A 14,515-nucleotide genomic window follows, 5' to 3' on the forward strand; every position below is an offset into this window, starting at 1 on the left:
AGGGGAACAAAACGAAATGCTTTGCAGGGTAGAATTTGTGAATAATTTTTAAAGAATTTTCTTTAGTTTTGTTTGTTATGAAATATTTATGAGGTAATGCCAAAAAATTTTCCAATTAACATTACAAGCAAATTGACTCCAGTAGGAAATGACATCAGGTTTCACAACAATTTTACGTTGAAAAAGAGATTGTATAGCTTATATATATAGTTATTTTTATATGTAGAAGAAAAAACATATTTTTCCACAGGACGTTTCACTTAATTTTGGGGGGGAAACCAGACTTTGATAGAAGAACCTCTGCATAGCATGTTAACACCATGAGGTGAATGCGGAAACTAGAAATGTCAAATCAAATCAAATCAATTTTATTTATGGGTGATTCTTAGACTACGGGCACTTATTATGTCCTTTGATCATATTGTATGAAAAACAGAAAAAAGGGGAAATTTCACACTTTTATAGTTATCTTTACAATGAAAGTGTGTTAAGAAATTTGTTCTAGTAGTCTATGATGACTTTTTCACCTTTTTTCAGCATCATTATATGCAAATATTGCCGTTTTGTGCTTGTCCTACACCCAGACTTTTGATCTTCAATGATAAAAATGAATGGTAAAGAAAGGTTTTTTGTAATGTTTTAAAATATCTCTGAATAAAATATCAGTAAAATAATCAAAACATAATTGGGGTATTCAATGTCATACAACTGTTGTGATTTTTTTAAACAAAATGTAGTTGTCCCACACTATTGCCATAATTTCCACCACAACACTGTAATGTCCCTTTAAACAGTTTGTATGAAAGATTGTTTGGGTAGTTTCTATGGAGATAAACAGTGACATCAGAGCACATGTATATAGCGCCAAATCACAACAAACAGTTGCCCCAAGGCGCTTTATATTCTAAAGCAATGGTGTGGTGGAAATTACATTTACGAGGCCAATAGTGCCCGTAGTTAAAGAATCACCCTTATATAGTGCCAAATCACAACAAACAGTTGCCCCAAGGCGCTTTATATTGTAAGGCAAAAGCCATACAATAATTACAGAAAAACCCCAACGGTCAAAATGACCCCCTGTGAGCAAGCACTTGGCGACAGTGGGAAGGAAAAACTCCCTTTTAACAGGAAGAAACCTCCAGCAGAACCTGGCTCAGGGAGGGGCAGTCTTCTGCTGGGACTGGTTGGGGCTGAGGGGAGAGAATCAGGAAAAAGACATGCAGTGGAAGAGAGCAGAGATCAATCACTAATGATTAAATGCAGAGTGGTGCATACAGAGCAAAAAGAGAAAGAAACACTCAGTGCATCATGGGAACCCCCCAGCAGTCTAAGTCTATAGCAGCATAACTAAGGGATGGTTCAGGGTCACCTGATCCAGCCCTAACTATAAGCTTTAGCAAAAAGGAAAGTTTTAAGACTAATCTTAAAAGTAGAGAGGGTGTCTGTCTCCCTGATCCGAATTGGGAGCTGGTTCCACAGGAGAGGAGCCTGAAAGCTGAAGGCTCTGCCTCCCATTCTACTCTTAAAAACCCTAGGAACTACAAGTAAGCCTGCAGTCTGAGAGCAAAGCGCTCTATTGGGGTGATATGGTACTATGAGGTCCCTAAGATAAGATAAGATAAGTAAGCTCCAGGACAAGCTTTCTCTGCTCCACGTGCCCAACTCCACCTGCAGGTGGATCACAGACTTCCTGACGGACCGGAGTCAGCGTGTGAGGCTGGGAAAAAATGTCTCGAACACTCGGACTCTCAGCACAGGATCTCCACAGGGCTGTGTCCTTTCCCCTCTGCTTTTCTCCCTCTACACTAACTGCTGCACCTCCAGCCACGACTCTGTAAAGCTCATCAAGTTTGCGGACGACACCACCCTCATCGGACTCATTTCGGATGGGGATGAGTCTGCCTACAGGAGGGAGGTGGACCGGCTGGTGACCTGGTGCAGCAGCAACAACTTGGAGCTCAACGCCCAGAAAACAGTGGAGATGATTGTGGACTTCAGGAAAGCCACAGCTCCCCCGCCCTCCCTCGCCCTCACCAACAGCCCCATCACCACTGTGGTCTGTCACCGCTTCCTCGGCACCACCATCACCCAGGACCTCAAGTGGGAGTCAACCATCAGCTCCCTCATCAAGAAGGCCCAGCAGAGGATGTACTTCCTGCGGCAGCTGAAGAAGGCCAAGCTGCCTGTCCAGCTGATGGTGCAGTTCTACACGGCCATCATCGAGTCCATCCTCTGCTCCTCCATCATGGTGTGGTACGTCGGGGCCACAGCCAGGGACAGACACAGACTGCAGCGCATTGTGGCCTCTGCTGAGAAGGTGATCGGCTGTAGCCTTCCATCTCTCCACGACCTGCACGTCTCCAGGACTCTGGGCCGAGCAGGTCGGATCACAGCTGACCCTTCTCACCCTGCCCACGGTCTATTCAAACCACTGCCCTCGGGCAGGAGGCTACGGTCCATCCGGACCAGAACCTCCCGCCATAAGAACAGTTTCTTCCCCTCTGCCGTTAGACTCATGAACACCTCATAACTCAGTCACCTTAAACTTAACTCTGTCACTTATCACGGGTCACTTTAGACAATGTACTTTGGTTTTTAATTGCACTCCTCCCACTGCAGTTTTTTCTGTTTCTCTGTTTTTCTGTTGCACACAACCTTTCATATTTCATATTTCTTTTTTTTTTATCTTATATTTTATCTTATTTTGACATATATGTTATATTTTATCTTAGCATTTTATGTCTTCTTAATGTTGCACCATTGTACTGAAGCAAATTCCAAGTCTGTGAATCCTGTTCACTGGCAATGGCAATAAACTTCTTCTGATTCTGATTCTGATATCCTGATCAAAAATGACTCCAAGATTTCTCACAGTATTACTAGAGGTCAGGGTAATGCCATCCAGAGTAAGGATCTGGTTAGACACCATGTTTCTAAGATTTGTGGGGCCAAGTACAATAACGTCAGTTTTATCTGAATTTAAAAGCAGGAAATCAGAGGTCATCCATGTCTTTATGTCTGTAAGACATTCCTGCAGTTTAACTAATTGGTGTGTGTCCTCTGGCTTCATGGATAGATAAAGCTGGGTATCATCTGCGTAACAATGAAAATTTAAGCAATGCTTTCTAATAATACTGCCTAAGGGAAGCATGTATAAAGTGAATAAAATTGGTCCTAGCACAGAACCTTGTGGAACTCCATAATTAACCTTAGTCTGTGAAGAAGACTCCCCATTTACATGAACAAATTGTAATCTGTTAGATAAATATGATTCAAACCACCGCAGCGCAGTGCCTTTAATACCTATGGCATGCTCTAATCTCTGTAATAAAATTTTATGGTCAACAGTATCAAAAGCAGCACTGAGGTCTAACAGGACAAGCACAGAGATGAGTCCACTGTCTGAGGCCATAAGAAGATCATTTGTAACCTTCACTAATGCTGTTTCTGTACTATGATGAATTCTGAAACCTGACTGAAACTCTTCAAATAGACCATTCCTCTGCAGATGATCAGTTAGCTGTTTTACAACTACTCTTTCAAGAATTTTTGAGAGAAAAGGAAGGTTGGAGATTGGCCTATAATTAGCTAAAATAGCTGGGTCAAGTGATGGCTTTTTAAGTAATAGTTTAATTACTGCCACCTTAAAAGCCTGTGATACATAGCCAACTAATAAAGATAGATTGATCATATTTAAGATCAAAGCATTAATTAATGGTAGGGCTTCCTTGAGCAGCCTGGTAGGAATGGGGTCTAATAGTCATGTTGATGGTTTGGAGGAAGTAACTAATGAAAATAACTCAGACAGAACAATCGGAGAGAAAGAGTCTAACCAAATACCAGCATTACTGAAAGCAGCCAAAGATAACAATATGTCTTTGGGATGGTTATGAGTAATTTTTTCTCTAATAGTTAAAATTTTATTAGCAAAGAAAGTCATGAAGTCATTACTAGTTAAAGTTAAAGTAATACTCGGCTCAGTAGAGCTCTGACTCTTTGTCAGCCTGGCTACAGTGCTGTAAAGAAACCTGGGGTTGTTCTTATTTTCTTCAATTAGTGATGAGTAGTAAGATGTCCTAGCTTTATGGAGGGCTTTTTTATAGAGCAACAGACTCTTTTTCCAGGCTAAGTGAAGATCTTCTAAATTAGTGAGACGCCATTTCCTCTCCAACTTACAGGTTATCTGCTTTAAGCTGCGAGTATGAGAGTTATACCACGGAGTCAGGCACTTCTGATTTAAGGCTCTCTTTTTCAGAGGAGCTACAGCATCCAAAGTTGTGCTCAATGAGGATGTAAAACTATTGACGAGATAATTTATCTCACTCACAGAGTTTAGGTAGCTACTCTGCACTGTGTTGGTATATGGCACTGGAGAACATAACAAAGAAGGAATCATATCCTTAAACCTAGTTACAGCGCTTTCCGAAAGACTTCTACTGTAATGAAACTTATTCCCCACTGCTGGGTAGTCCATTAAAGTAAATGTAAATGTTATTAAGAAATGATCAGACAGAAGGGGGTTTTCAGGGAATACTGTTAGGTCTTCAATTTCCATACCATAAGTCAGAATAAGATCTGAAGTATGGTTAAAGTGGTGGGTGGACTCATTTACATTTTGACCGAAATGTGAAACTAGAATGCAGCGTTTTGTCCGGTTTGTGGCTTTTCTCTGTGGACATTATATACGTTGACGCCCCATAACTTGCTGCAACATGCAACGTAATCCGGCGCCGCCGCCATATTGGCTGGGTCTCTTCACAATAGGCTCGCACCAGAGGCAATCGGAGACAATGGAGAGTGAACAAATATGTTGGTATTTTGTGCTGCTTACGGTTGCAATAACTGGCGAAACCAGATCATGTAGGATTACCTCTCACAAATAAGACTGACAATAATTTTGGTTATTTTACCATTTGTAATAATATGTCATTGTAACAAACAGTACTTATGTGTAACGCAGCTGGGTTTCCATCCAACAGTATCGCAACTCGGAAGAGTGCATTTGTGCACATTTCCATCCAATTGTTATGCGCTTTGTTTCACAATTCTTTGGAATTGAGAACCATCATTTCATGCTTTAGTCATTTGTGGTGTCTATATTTCACAAAGTAAGGTTGCACACATTACAAAATTAACTCCACTGGAGTTACAGAGTGCCACGCAAAGAAGCTGTGCAAACAGTTCTTTTTCAAGGGAGTTAACTCTCCAGCCCCAGTTGAAAGCCTAACAAGGTAGTTCATGACCCTGGAATGACCTGGAACTTTCTTTTCCTGGCCTTGAAAAAATGTTCATCTTTGTAACAAAACCTGGTGAGTGGAGCAGAGGAAATTAAAGTGATCTCCCCTGTGTGTATGTGTGAGAGAGAGAAATAAATTCAAATGAACAATCCAAGCTTGTTTCTTTACTAAATTATAAAATTAATTAATTTATACATGTATCTATTTGCCATAGCATATGTCATTTTTTTATTTTTTTATTTTTCGTTTATATAACGCCAAATCACAATAAAGTTGCCTCAAGATGCTTCACACAAGTCTAAAGAGCATAAAGCAAAGTCTTTCAGCATGAAAGTACGTATTTTGTAATGTGTGACAGCATCCTGTATCATAACCAAATCTCTGCTGTTTCTAACAAACCAAACCGTGGGAAAATTGGGTAAAAATTCGGAGAGTTACGGATTATTGTAGTTTGGTGATATGATACCTTCCTCAGTACAAATGCGCTGGGGGTGCAACAGGGACCCATCCAAGATGGCGGCCGGCTTGTACGTCAGCGGTAGTCCATGAGACGTCTACTTATAGAGGGTTTTCAATCACGTGACCGATTTGCTGCAGGACAGGTGCCGTCTCCATTCTGGATTACAAGGAGGGTGGCGTGTGATAGAAAAATGGAGAGAATGTACGGTTATTACGAGGCTTTAAATCCTGGAGGTAAAGCTATTTATCGTGATAGATGTGTAGCAGTTGGTTCAGTGGATCCATATCTTGTACCAGATAGTCAATTTAGTGGTGATGTAACGAACTGGCCGACAGTGTCACACTACGATACTGTGAACTAGGAAGCTGCCGACCAGGTCAGCCTCGCCGGTCTCCTGCAGAGCATCACAGTGGAGCTCTGAAAGCGGAGGTCGTCTTGAAGTCCTGAGCGATTTCTCTCACCAGGCGCTAGAAGGGCAGCTTGCGGATCAGCAGCTCGGTGCTCGAGGACCACAATGCAAATAAGCATCCGTATTGGAAGCGTTCTTGTGTTATCCTCGGCAGTATTTTTATGTATTCTTATATAATTTTATTGCCTAATAAAATAAGATAAAATTATGAGAAGAGTGGCTTTCTGGTAGAGGCGGATCTCTCTCAGCGCCACGGTGCCGTGAAACTTCTTCACACCGACATTGAAGCTTCTGCAAGTGTTCGCCAAATGCACGTAGCGTATCACAGCGGCCACCGCGTTGTAATCCAGAATGGCCGCGGGACACAAAATGACGTGACCGATACGTCACATGAAAACCCTCTATATAATGGCTACGTTTTTTTCACCCTGCTCAGAGTGCCGCTCTCATTGGACCGAAATCTCTGCTATTTTGGAATTGTGGGATAGCTCGCGTTATCCCATAATATCTCACAGCCAGGAATATATCACAATTATTTGGGAACTACTTTTTGCACAGGAATTCATCAAGCACGTCGGCCGCGGGCGCGTACTAACACCGAGTACCCAGAAACTGGACAGTTGTTCGGCCATAACGAGAGTGTCCACTTTAAGCTTGCAATAAGCTAAGCGAGTGGCGCTTGTGAGAGTGTGCGTTTTTCTCTACTGGGGGAGATTTTCTTGTGCCATTTCCGATTTGTGCCTCTGTCTACCATAGGTCGAGCTTAATGAAGTTAGGAGTCCAAACTTGTTCTCGGTCAACTTGGAAAAACAATTTCGCCTCTTTGAATAGAACATTCCAGCTTTCACCTCATGAAATATTCGTACGATTGAACTCATAAACATTCATTATTTGTATATTGTTTCACAAGCGCGTAAAATATATTTCGACAAGAAACGGCGTGAGTTGATGCGTTTGAGCCGATGACTACAAATCCCAGGATGCATTTGTACGGCCAAATCCCGACCTGGTTAGATGGTGGTTGGATGCGTGCTTGTGGTCTCATATCAGTCTGAAAAGCAGAAATGGCTGCAGCTCTGTCTCGAGCCCTCAAACTGCCCGGTAAGATGCGCATAAACAAAATTAAATATTTGAGTCGTTCTAAAAAAAAACAAAAAAAAAAACACCATGTTTACTGGCGGTGATTATTTTTTGCTACCCATTTATTGTTCCCTCACTTGTACCTTTTTTAAATGGGATGAACGGACATAACAGGCGTTTATGCCACATTGTATGAAATTAATCTATTTCTATGTATTTCTATGTATAAATCATGTTTCGTGAGATGTGTGTGTTGAATGTGCTGCTGTGTGCGTTGTCGGGTTGTCCGTTAGCTCATAGCAGCAGAACCTTCTGTGAAGTGTTCCTGGACCATTTCGGAATTCTGCTACTGCGGAAGACGTCTGCAAATGCTCAAACCAATGGGCCAAATTTCCAAACTTTTTGTTCATTACAGAAAAAAAAAATCCTAAACCTTAACCTAATACTAACCATAACCTTAAATGAAGTTGCAAGTTGCTAGAGAGGAGATATCGGGTTTAGAGTGAAGCGCGCTTAGAAAAGACAAGCAGTCGCTTTCGGAACCACAAATTATTCCGAGTTTGCCCACATTAACTTGTATTAAACACTAAGCTGATCCGTTTTTCTTTTAGAATATTATTGGCAGTCCCGAAGGCTGCTGTATTTGTCAGTATCTAGCATTGTTGTTGTTGTTGTAGTAGTAAATGGAAAACTGTATGGTATGACTGAGGTAGGGGTCAATTCAAATGCTCCGATTTTTGGCTCTTAAATACTCAGAGTAGTTTTTTAAAAAGTAATTCTTAGTTTGCTTAAAAGGACTATATTATACAGAATTGTTTTAATGTACATTTTGCATTTACATATGGCAAAGGGGTTCAAAAAAGTCCTACAACTGTGCAGTATTGTCCAAAGGTTTTAGACACACGACAATTTATTTTTATGTGTAGTGTTTTATTGTAGATGATGATGATGATCAAATTAAAAAAATATATATATATTTGTATGCTTGTTGCTCTGTAAATGACAACCTAGTCCACCAGCAACAAATATCAACAGCCCTCTCACATATGACAATAAACTGTGGTTGTGTGAGGTATATAAGCCCTAAATAATTACAAGTCACAAGCAGTAGTTAGTGGGCATTGGTGGTAGCGCCCTGGACTTCTTTAGGTCCTACTCAGCAGACAGGACTATGAGTGTTGGTCTTGGGGTTTGTGAATCCTGTCCCCCTGAGGAAAAGTGATGCCTTTTCTCTCAAACCCTTGCTGTCATGTCTTGAAGATGTTAAAGCCTGAAAAAAAAAAAAAAAAACAGAGGTGATTGTGTTTGGCCCTAGTGGCTCCTGTGTACCCTTCCCTGTTGATTTGGGTGCTTTGGCAGTTAATGCAAAGTCTACTGTTACTAATTTGGGTTTTAAGATGAACAGCGATTTTTAAATTTGACCGCCAAATTAGTGCAGTACTCAAGTCAAGTTTCTTTCACCCTCAGGCAGCTTGCTAAGGTGAAGCCTTTCCTTGCACATCAGCACTTTGAAACAGCAGTCCATGCCTTTATTACATCTCAACTGAATTACTGTAATGCACTTTATTTTGGAGTTAGCCAGTCCTCCCTTGCACATCTCCAGCTAGTTCAGAACGCTGCCGCTCGTCTGCTAACTGGAGTACGAAAGAGAGTGCACATTATGCCTATCCTGGCCTTCCTCCACTGGCTGCCTGTGCACTTTAGGGTTTATCTTAAGATTCTTTGATTTGTTTTAAAATCTTTAAATGGCTTGTCCCGCCTTACCTCTGGTCAACTGATTGGCTGCTGCATTGCGGTACTGAGGTCCAAGCGAATGCTCAGAGGGGGCCGAGCATTCTCTGTTGCTGCTCCTAAAATTTGAAATGATTTACCTGTGCACATTAGGCAGGCCTCCTTGGTGTCTGTTTTCAAAACCAACCTCAAAACCCATTTTTATTCACTGGCTTTTAACCTAGCCTGAGGTTTCACTCAGTTTTAGTTGCTTTTACCTGTTCTCTGCTGTTTTTGTTTGTTTTTTATTACCCCCATGTACAGCACTTTGTTTCAGTTTTGGCTGTTCCAAAGTGCTTTAAGTAAAGTTGAGTCATTTGTCACAGGTAATCTTTTACATTACAGTGATGTCATTGCGTTATCGACATCTTTAGACAAGTTAGAAAAAATGTTGATCTACAAAAATCATTCACTGGAATGGCCAAAACTATCAGTGTCTGTCAGTAGTAAAAGCAGACAGACACACAAAACAAAAAGGTAAAGTAAAATGTCACATTTATAATAACAAGAAATCAGAAACTGTTGCATTAACTAACTGGGATGATATAGCCATACCACTATCACTTGAATTATGTTTACTCAGCTATTGCATAATTTATGTTGCATAATTAATTTCTCATAAATTGCAGAACACTTCATAAAATAAATTGGGTAGTTTTGATCGCCTAAAAGAAATGTTTATTTTTAAAGATGAAAAGTGGTCCTTATTCATAGTCATTAGATTTTTAGCAGATTTTTTTTTTTTTTCAAATTTCACTGTCTTGCTTTTCGAAACTGTCCTTCAAATTTTAAAAATGGTTCACTTGAAATTATTGACATGCAATATTTCCTTGCAAATTATTGGGGATCCCACAAATTTTCAGCATGCCCCAGAGATTGAAAGAATGAATTAATTTATTTGGCACACACAGATCTAAAAACAAGAAACTTACAAAGAAAGAAAAGACAATAATCCAACAATGCACCATGCACCCGAAAGATTGTAGACAGAAGCAAAAACATGTACAACCCCAATTCCAATGAAGTTGGGATGTTGTGTAAAATGTAAATTAAAAACAGAATGCAATGATTTGCAAATCCTCTTCAACCTATATTCAATTGAATACACCACAAAGACAAGATATTTAATGTTCAAACTGATCAACTTTATTGTTTTTGTGCAAATATTTGCTCATTTTGAAATGAATGCCTGCAACACATTTCAAAAAAGCTGGGACAGTGGTATGTTTACCACTGTGTTACATCACGTTTCCTTCTAACAACACTCAATACATGGGGTGTGCAGCCAGTACATTCTGAGTGCCTGACCCAAGCCCGGAAAAATGAGGAGGGTTGCGTCAGGAAGGGCATCCGGCGTAAAACAAGCCAACCCAACTATGCAGACTAAGAATCGAATTCCCATACCGGATCGGTCGCGGCCCGGGTTAACAACGTCCGCCACCGGTGCTGTTGTCCAACAGGGTGCCAGTGGAAATTGGGCTACTGCTGGGCGAAGATGATGAAGAAGAGGAAGAAAACGTTGCCACAAACAGCGGGAGAAGAAGAAAATTAGAAGGGTGGAAATGAGAGTGGGGACTTTGAATGTTGGTAGTATGACTCGTAAAGGGAGAGAGCTGGCTGATATGATGGAGATGAGAAAGGTAGACATATTGTGTGTGCAAGAGACCAAGTGGAAAGGAAGTAAGAACAGGAGCATCGGCGGTGGGTACAAGTTGTTGTACCATGGTGGGGACAGGAAGAGAAATGGTGTTGGGGTCATTTTAAAGGAAGAGTATGTTAAAAGTGTGTTGGAGGTTGAGCGAGTGTCTGACAGAGTGATGAGTGTGAAGTTGGAAATTGAAGGGGTGATGATGAATATCATCGGTGCATATGCCCCACAGGTAGGTTGTGAGATGAAGGAGAAAGAAGATTTCTGGAGTGTGTTAGATGAGGTGGTGGAGAGTGTGCCCAAGCATGAAAGAGTGGTGATAGGAGCGGACTTCAATGGGCATGTTGGTGAAGGGAACAGAGGTGATGAGGAAGTAATGGGTAGATATGGTATCAAGGATAGGAATGGGGAAGGACAGATGGTAGTTGATTTTGCAAAAAGGATGGAAATGGCTGTGGTAAATACCTACTTTAAGAAAAAGGAGGAGCACAGGGTAACATATAAGAGTGGAGGAAGGTGCACACAGGTGGACTACATTCTTTATAGGAGATGCAAGCTAAAAGAAATCAGAGACTGTAAGGTGGTGGCAATAGAGATTGTCACTAGACAGCATAAGATGGTTGTTTGTAGGATGACTTTAGAGGTAAAGAAGAAGAAGAGAGTTTGAGCTCAACAAAGGATCAGATGGTGGAAGCTGAAGGATGAAGACTGTTGTGTGAAATTTAGCGAGCAGGTGAGAGAAGCACTAGTTGGAGGGGAAGCAATTTTGGACAACTGGAAAAGTACTGCAGGTGTGGTGAGGGAGACAGCTAGGACAGTACTGGGTATGACATCTGGACAGTGGAAGGAAGACAAGGAGACTTGGTGGTGGAATGAAGAGGTCCAGGAAAGCATAAGGAGAAAGAGGTTGGCGAAAAAGTTTTGGGATAGTCGGAGAGATGAAGAAAGTAGACAGAACTACAAGGAAATGCGGCGTAAGGCGAAAAGAGAAGTGGCAAAAGCAAAGGAAAAGGCATATTGCGAGCTGTACAAGATGTTGAATAGTAAGGAAGGAGAAAAGGACTTGTACCGATTGGCCAGACAAAGGGACAGAGCTGGAAAGGATGTGCAGCAGGTTAGGGTGGTAAAAGATGCACATGGTAATGTGCTGACAAGTGAGGAGTGTGTGCTGAGAAGGTGGAGGGAATATTTTGAAGAGCTGATGAATAAAGAAAATGAGCGAGAGAAAAGGCTGGATGATGTGGTGAGAGTAAATCAGGAAGTACAAGAGATTAGCAAGGAAGAAGTGAGGGCTGCTATGAAGAGGATGAAGAGTGGAAAGGCAGTTGGTCCAGATGACATTCCAGTGAAGGCATGGAAATGTCTAGGAGAGACGGCAGTAGAGTTTCTAACCAGATTGTTTAATAAAATCTTGGAAAGTGAGAGGATGCCTGAGGAGTGGAGACAAAGTGTGCTGGTTCCTATTTTCAAGAACAAGGGTGATGTGCAGAGCTGCAGTAACTACAGAGGCATAAAGCTGATCAGCCACAGCATGAAGTTATGGGAAAGCGTAGTAGAAGCTAGGCTTAGAAAACAGGTGAAGATCTGTGAGCAGCAATATGGTTTCATGCCGAGAAAGAGCACTACAGATGCAATGTTTGCTCTGAGAATACTGTTGGAGAAGTACAGAGAAGGACAGAAAGAGTTACATTGTGTGTTTGTGGACTTAGAAAAAGCTTATGATAGGGTGCCAAGAGAAGAGTTGTGGTATTGTATGAGGAAGTCTGGAGTGGCAGAGAAGTATGTTAGGGTAGTGCAGGACATGTACAAGAATAGTGTGACAGCGGTGAGATGCGCAGTTGGAATGACAGACTCATTCAAGGTGGAGGTGGGATTACACCAAGGATCAGCTCTGAGTCCTTTCTTGTTTGCAGTGGTGATGGACAGGTTGACGGATGAGATCAGACAGGAGTCCCCATGGACTATGATGTTTGCAGATGACATTGTGATCTGTAGTGAGAGTAGAGAGCAAGTTGAGTCTAGTCTGGAGAAGTGGAGATATGCTTTGGAGAGAAGGGGAATGAAAGTCAGTAGAAGCAAGACTGATTACGTGTGTGAATGGGAGGGAGCCCAGTGGAATAGTGCAGTTACAAGGAGTAGAAGTGGTGAAAAGGAGTAGAAGTGGTGAAAGTAGATGAGTTTAAATATTTAGGGTCAACTGTTCAAAGTAATGGAGAGTGTAGTAAAGAGGTGAAGAAGAGAGTGCAGGCAGGGTGGAGTGGGTGGAGAAAGGCAGTGATGGGCACACTTCCGATAATCCGATAACATAATTATCGAAGATAATGTTTTCATTATCGGATTATCTTTTTAGATAACTTTAAAACCATTATCGGACTAATTATCTTCCGATGAATTGTCCTCCGATAACTTTTAGACCGATAACGCAGTAAACCCAACTGAACAACAGCAAGAATTTTTAAAATATAAAATCAGTTGAGACCTACCTGGTAAAAGTTTCCTAACATTTATATAGTTCTACCCTCTGCAAACAGTAGAGAGATACTTCCATGAAAAACCACTCTACCTCTGCAGGCAAAGGAGAACTAGTCACAAAAAAACATTTCCTTTAACACCATACTGATGTGCTGGCAATATCACCCAAGTCATCCAGAGGCATACATTTTTAACTTATGGTTCAAATTTTAACAAAACTAATTTTGGACAAGTTATTTAAAATTACTGTCATGTCTGAAGTTTTATAAAGTGAAAATATCAGATATATGTTTTAGTTTTAAAATAATGTGCTAATTTTTAAGGTTTTGTGAGCACATGCTGAGCCCAGCAGTGCATTATGGGTAGGACAGGGTGTTCACGACAGGACAAATGCATTTCAGACACTCTGTTCAGGCTCCACGGACAGCAGCATTAAACTCTAGTGCCTAAAATTCTCGTGAATATATTCTCTGGGTTTATAGATGTTATTGTATTTGCATTTGTTAAATTCCACGCATCTTAAATGTAGCAGATGGATTATCTGGGATTTTGTTTTGGAAAGATTTCAAGGCCTCTACTGTTATCTACTGGCCAGTGGTGTTCATGGCAATATTTTTATTTTTATTTTTTTTACAAATTAAGTTTAAAAACAAAACAACAACAACAAAAACATTACAAGACAGCTCTGCGGTGTTTGCACAGGCACAGTGCGAGCGGTTGGACACTTGTAGCTCTGCAGCAGGATACCCTCACAATGGCCGACCAGAATAATATCAAACAGGTTTGATTTTCATTCGACCATACGATCGGCGATCAGGAGGTGGTCGTCAGATGTTAAAGGCAGCTTGTTACTCCATGTACACTACACGATGCAGGACGTGCAATTAACCTGAAACTCGGTCCAAAAAATTCTCTCACACAGTGTAAAGCCAACATTTATGTGTCAATATTGAGTGCACGTTTTACAACATCATAAAACGTGCGCACATTCTCTCCACATGTAAAACATTTTGCGATGACACTTCCAGGGCTCCGTAAAAATGCCTGTTTTTACAAATAAAAAATGGAATATTTTACAAAAGCACATTTATCTCAATTATCTGTAAACACCAACACACGACACACGTCACATTAACGTGTTGGTTTACATAATGAATGATTGAACCAATCATGTTTAGCAGAGGCACATTTTACCCAGAATCCTTTGCGATCTGTCTGTGTGTGTTACAAAACCTCAGAATTAGTGCATTATTCAACATTAAAAGATATATGTTATATTTTAACTTTGTACAAATGACAGAATTGACATTAATGGAGTTATTCTATCAGTATTCACACAAAACCATAAGTCAGGATGCCTTTATTTTTCAAGACCTCCGCCTGACCGGAGCATTGTGATTGGTAGAGAGCTGGCTTTGTGACTGCTCTCAGGGTGCTTC

The 14,515-nt window shown here is 41.0% G+C and overlaps 1 protein-coding gene across 1 annotated transcript in view; it reads left to right on the forward strand.

Moving 5' to 3' along the window:
* Nucleotides 1-7,090: 7,090 nt before the first annotated feature.
* The window catches only part of fam234b (family with sequence similarity 234 member B), a 51,504-nt gene continuing 44,079 nt past the window's right edge, over nucleotides 7,091-14,515 (forward strand). Inside the window, exon 1 of the mRNA XM_034190156.1 lies at nucleotides 7,091-7,207. Coding sequence (XP_034046047.1) covers nucleotides 7,171-7,207 — 37 coding nt within the window. The 5' untranslated portion in view covers nucleotides 7,091-7,170. The remainder of the gene's footprint in view (nucleotides 7,208-14,515) is intronic.

The sequence above is a fragment of the Thalassophryne amazonica genome, chromosome 16 (genome assembly GCF_902500255.1).
Source record: "Thalassophryne amazonica chromosome 16, fThaAma1.1, whole genome shotgun sequence".
Classification (NCBI taxonomy): domain Eukaryota; kingdom Metazoa; phylum Chordata; class Actinopteri; order Batrachoidiformes; family Batrachoididae; genus Thalassophryne; species Thalassophryne amazonica.